Source organism: Rhea americana, unplaced genomic scaffold (assembly GCF_003343005.1).
Source record: "Rhea americana isolate MKP2758 unplaced genomic scaffold, rheAme1 scaffold_683, whole genome shotgun sequence".
NCBI classification, from domain to species: Eukaryota; Metazoa; Chordata; class Aves; order Rheiformes; family Rheidae; genus Rhea; species Rhea americana.
This window is the reverse complement of record NW_028186849.1, coordinates 5,715-10,767: the sequence shown is the minus strand read 5'-3', so window position 1 is coordinate 10,767 and position 5,053 is coordinate 5,715. Positions and strand designations below refer to the sequence as shown.

The following is a 5,053-nucleotide window of genomic DNA, read 5'->3' as shown; positions in this document are numbered from 1 at the left end:
CTGGGGGCAGTGCAATGGAGAGTATTGGGGAGGGCATGTATTTGGGGGCAGTGTAAGTAAGTAAAAGTCGGATGTATTGGGGAAAGCACTTTCGGGAGGGGCAGCACATGGAGATAATCCAATGGAGCAGTGCATGGGAACAGTGCAATGGGGAGTACTGGGTGCAGAGAAATGGGGAGTTTTGTTGGGGGCATGCAATGGGGAGGTCCTGGCGGGGGGGATGCATTATGAGGGCAATGCAGTGGGAAGGATTGGGGGGGCAGTGCTGACCCCACTTGAATGGGGCCAGAGCCAGCTCAAATCCCCTCCCCCCCAATTAAACGAGGCCTGATCTGCCCCCAAAGCAGCCCTGTCCTGGTCCTGACTCCCCCACAGACCCTCCTCCCAGGACGATGGCATGTGAGCTCTTCCTCCTCTCCTCTGTCTGGTTCCTCTTCGTCATCTTCTGGATGGAAACCATCAGTGTGTGGCTCTTCCTGTGCAACTTCTACCAGGAYCGGGCGTTTTACCACTGGGGCGAGCGGTGAGGCTGCGGGAGGACGAGGCTGGGGTGGTGGTGGGGGGAAGGGATCCCACTAATCCCCCCAAAACCAGCACCTGGCAGCACACCAAGGCAGGGAGGTGCTGCCACCACCATCTCGCTGAGCCAGCAGGGCCCGGGGCAGCTCCAGCACAGCRCCCGGCCCTGCGGCAATCGCTGCCCCGGCTCGGCCCCGATGCCTTGGCCGGCTGCCGCTCACGGCCGCTCTCCCCTCCCGGCCCAGGGTGCTCCTCGCTGACCCCGGACACGCGCTGTACGTCTTCGCCAGCTGAGCTGTCACCCGCCCCGACACAGCATCGTCCTGCAGGACCAAGCACTGACATCCGTGCTGCACGGGCAGCTGGAGGCAGCGAGGGCAGCTGGAGGCAGCGAGGGCAGCTGCAAGCCTGCGGCACTGGGCTGGGGGGTTGGTGCCCCCAGCGCAGCCCGGGACAAGCGGGGCAGCCTTTGCCACCCCAAGCCCTTCATGAGGATGCCCGCGGGAGCCCGGATGCCGCAGTGTTAGGATCAACGGCCTGATTCGAGCAGCAGCAGGCAGGCGAACCTGAGCAAATAAAGAGCTTCACGTCCGCAGGCTGGCGCCTCTYGCTGCCCCTGGCTGGGGGTTACATTCAGGCTCCCCCAGCCCGAGGAAGCCAGACCTGCCGAGGAAGGTGGTTCACGTCTCCCTTTATTCAGAGAAATTCCTCTAATGTGATTCCTCTAATGTGTGTAAAAAAAAAATTAATAATAATAATTAAAAACTAGATCAGACAGATTACAGACACATCGACAATGGTCACAAATACCCTGGATGAAGYACCCCGAGAGAAAGCAGAGGAGGGACTGCTGCAAGCCCCGGACGCTCAGCTCAGCCCGGGGCATCACATAGGGCCAGTGCGAGCCCCCAGCGGCCGCACCAGGCTCAGGGGGGCAGAATGCAGTGCTGGGAGCAGGGAGAAGTTAAGGCACATCTGGCAGGGGCAGCTCCAGGGATAAGCCAGGCCAGGGTCCCCATCTCCACCCCACCAAAGCAGCTGGGGGGGTGAGGGGAAGCTGCCCAGGGCTTGTGCCTGGCTCCAAGCAGCTTGAGGAAACCCAACAGGCAGGAGAAGAGAGCAAGTTACAGCCTTTTCCCGGAGCCAGGGCTCCATGGACTGACCAAGCCGAGCCAGCTGCRTGAGGAGCAGCTGTTGGAGAGGCCGCCCCAGGCTGGGCAGCGCCGCAGCCCATCTGCCCGAGGCACCCGCGAGGCCAGCTGCAGCCCCGAGCAGCACTCAGAGAAGGGTCTGGATGCACGTAAGGCCATGGGGACATGGCCCCTCTGCACAGGCTGGAAACCAGGAGAGGGCCACCATGGCAGAGGGGAGACCAGGTCCAGCTAGTTCCTGCACTTGTAGGCGTCTGCAGAGCCATGCTGATGTTTCTACCYGTGGGCATGCCCCTATCAGACACCAGGACACCACCAGCCCAGGCCCAGGGTCCTCTGCACACACCCACCCTGGGACCGTGGGGTCTCAGCCACCTTCAGGTGCTGGCAAGCTCTAGGCAGCAGGTAAACCCGCATGGCAGGGAAGCTGGACCACAGCAGTGCCCAACTCATGCTGCCCAGTGGGTACACGGGACACTGCAGGCGACCACTCAAAGAGGTGCTCGGATGTAGGGGCTCAGGCAGAGCATTGGAGGGCTGGGGCAGAAGGGGGTTGCTGGCACCATCTGAGATGCCCATGACTTCTGCTATTGATTTACAACAATCATTTAGTTACAAAATAATTAAAAAAAAATGCCCCCTCAAAAAAATAAGAAAAAAGAAAAAAAGAGTGAAGTCAGAGCCCAGGTGCTTGAAATGCACCTCAAACAGCTCTACCAGGCCCAAGAGGTTTACACTAGCAGCTCAGCATGCGAGGGTTCAATTCACCCTCTCTGGAGACAGACACAGGGGCCATTCTCTATTATATACATGCCCAGGCTCAGCTCCACACGAGCTTGGGGCCGAGCCACAGGGGGCTGTGGAGTGAGCAGCCTTCAGAGCGTGTAAGCGTTGCTCATCAGATATTCCTTGTCATCCAGGGGGCTCCAGCCTGTGCCCGCTGCCAGCTCTGGGTTCTTCCTGCACATCTTGACAGAGACATCGATCATGTAGCCCAGCAGGATGGCTGCCAGGATGGCCAGCAGCACCGCGAGTGCCATAGCTAGGGAGGAAAGCAAGGCAAGGTTACAGAGCTCGGACTGCCCCAGAGGAGGCCTGTGGGGCCAGGAGAACATGGGAGGGGCAATGCTCATCCCCCTGGCCTGAAACAGATGGCTGCAGGCAGCACTCTGCAAGGGCCAACTGCTCTCTGTACCACAGGGCCTTGCCCCAGCTCCTCTCCCTGGACCACGTTCCCCACATTCTCTGGCCCAGCACTGGCCGACAGGTTGCCYGCAGGCCTGAGGAACCGTAGGGTGCCAGGATGAGGGGCACATGGGAATTGTTGGGGGCTCGATGACACTCACTTTTGGTGGAGAGAAGGTCAGAATGGAAGTCTGGACCAGCACTGCCAGTTTTTCCTGAAAGGAAGGGAACAGGAGTGAGATGAYTGTTACAGGCAGGCACGAGAGGCTCCTGTGCCCCCCGACCTAGTTCAGACCCATCCTCTCCCTCCTGTAAGCATGGCGGACTCAGCACAGGCATATGAGCAATGAGAAAACAGGCTTTGACCATGCCTTTGTTTCCAACACAGCATCCAAGCGCAGCTGGGTTTGTGCTGCTGGAGACATCTCCAAAAAACCCCAATTTGTGTGTTATTAACAGACTTGCTCAAGGCTCTGCTTGAGAAAGAGACTAGGGAAAACAGAGAGCCAGAGCAGCTCAAAGGATACACATCCCATTGCCCAGGTACTGTCTAGCCCACTGGAGACCAGCCAGCCCAAGGAGGRATCTCTGCATCTCACCTGGCTCCCGGCTGCAGCGACGCATGCACTGCTCTTCCTTCTGGTAGTTGTTCTTGTTGCCCCGGCAGCCCCCATAAATGAACTGCTTGCAGGTGCGGTTGGCTGGGCTGTAGTACCATCGGAAGAACGAGGCACGGCACGGGCCAGTCACCTGGGGGACCATGCAGAACTCTGCAGAGAGTCAGGCAGGAAGAGAGAGATGAGCGATTCACACAGTCATGGTGGGCACAGACTTGCACGCAGGGATGAAGATAGGTCTTCTCCCGGAGCAAYAGGGCATTTCCCAACATCCCTCTGAACACCAGGAGACTTGGGACTTCCAGCCACAAAGCATTAACCAGCTTGGCCAAGGCAGAAGCTGAACGACCRAGCTGCACCATCTCAAACTGAGGACATCCTGGCAAGAGGGCATTACACAGGGCCCACTTTGTTGGACTGCTTCTGCCTTTGCCCCTTAGCATGACAGGCAAGGGGCTGGACCTCCCCAAGAACCAAAGTGAGGAAGGTTCTACAGCTTTGCAAAGGCAAAACACCACAGAGCATGTGTTTACCCCTAGAAAAACTCCCACCTCACTCAAACACCCTCTCTTGTATCCCCCCTTTCCACAAGGGGACATYTGACAGCTCAGACTCTCAGCCAGCAGCTGGGTCACTCCGTAACACAAGCATTTCCCTTTCAGAAGCACCACGACTACACCCCATGGTGGCTGCGTCCAGTCTGTTAGTCACAGCGTACAAGGTGGGGGATGAAAGGAACTTGGCATCTGCTTTGCAGCACTCCCACAGCCYGCATCTGGCCTCACAGCTCAGCCCAGGGAAAGAGGGATGTCTATTGAAGGCTTCAGAAGAGCACTTTGAGACCTAACCTTCATAGCTGAAGGAGTCATTGGCCTGCTCAGCATGATGTCCAGGCTTGTTTGCAGCTGAGGGAAACAAACAGAAACTGCAGGTCAGACAAGACTGTTGTGGGTCAAACACACAGAGTCAGACTCATTCGGAAACCACCCTGAGCCGAATCCCAGCAGCGGACAGTTCAGCCGAGAATCACTTCTGCACACGGTGTGAAAGGACATCCCTGTGCAGCAGAGGCTGGAGTTGCACGGGCAGCAGGCACAGCGCCGCGCCCAGGAGAGCTGAGGAAGGCCCTGAAGTGGGGAGCAGAGAGGAGACTTTCCTCCCAGCAGGATGGAGCAGCTGCCGGCAGGGGAGGACATGCCCACAGCTTGCGCTCCAGGGCCTGGCCCCAAATTGCAAGCAGGGAACACGGGCCCTGCTGCAGAGCAGCAGACAGCCACGAGCAGCCAAGCGGGTTTGTGGCACACCTCACGCTGCCGCTGCGGGGATTTCCTGGTTCCCTGGAAGGTCACCGGGCTGTTCCTCCCCCAGAAGAGCCAGGCGGGAACAGCAGCRCCCTGTGCTCTTCCCGATGGCCCGCAGCTATGGGGGCAAAACACTCGGGGTCACTCCCTGGAAACGCTCCCAGTCAGCCCACGTACCGTCTGCACTCTGGCCCTCCACTTTTCTGCTGGGCAGCGGGATCTCGTTGGAATCTTTCTCTCCTGGAAAGCGTGCACACACACACACACACACACACACACA

General features: G+C 58.6%; 1 protein-coding gene and 1 long non-coding RNA gene across 3 annotated transcripts in view; one reads left to right on the top strand and one right to left on the bottom strand.

Moving 5' to 3' along the window:
- Positions 1-165: 165 nt before the first annotated feature.
- On the top strand, positions 166-1,115 carry LOC146586515 (uncharacterized). The gene is made up of 2 exons (XR_014897807.1): positions 166-523; positions 765-1,115. It is a non-coding gene; the product is annotated as an uncharacterized LOC146586515 (long non-coding RNA).
- Positions 1,116-1,193: 78 nt separating this feature from the next.
- Positions 1,194-5,053, bottom strand: part of SPINT2 (serine peptidase inhibitor, Kunitz type 2) — a 4,745-nt gene continuing 885 nt past the window's right edge. The window contains exons 2-6 of one of the 2 annotated variants that reach the window (XM_085321187.1): positions 4,951-5,013; positions 4,321-4,377; positions 3,455-3,625; positions 3,017-3,070; positions 1,194-2,712 (exon numbers count right to left, since the gene is read on the bottom strand). In XM_085321187.1, the coding sequence (XP_085177313.1) occupies positions 2,546-2,712; positions 3,017-3,070; positions 3,455-3,625; positions 4,321-4,377; positions 4,951-5,013 (512 nt within the window). In that variant the 3' untranslated portion in view covers positions 1,194-2,545. The remainder of the gene's footprint in view (positions 2,713-3,016; positions 3,071-3,454; positions 3,626-4,320; positions 4,378-4,950; positions 5,014-5,053) is intronic. The other variant, XM_085321188.1, reaches the window with a different exon arrangement.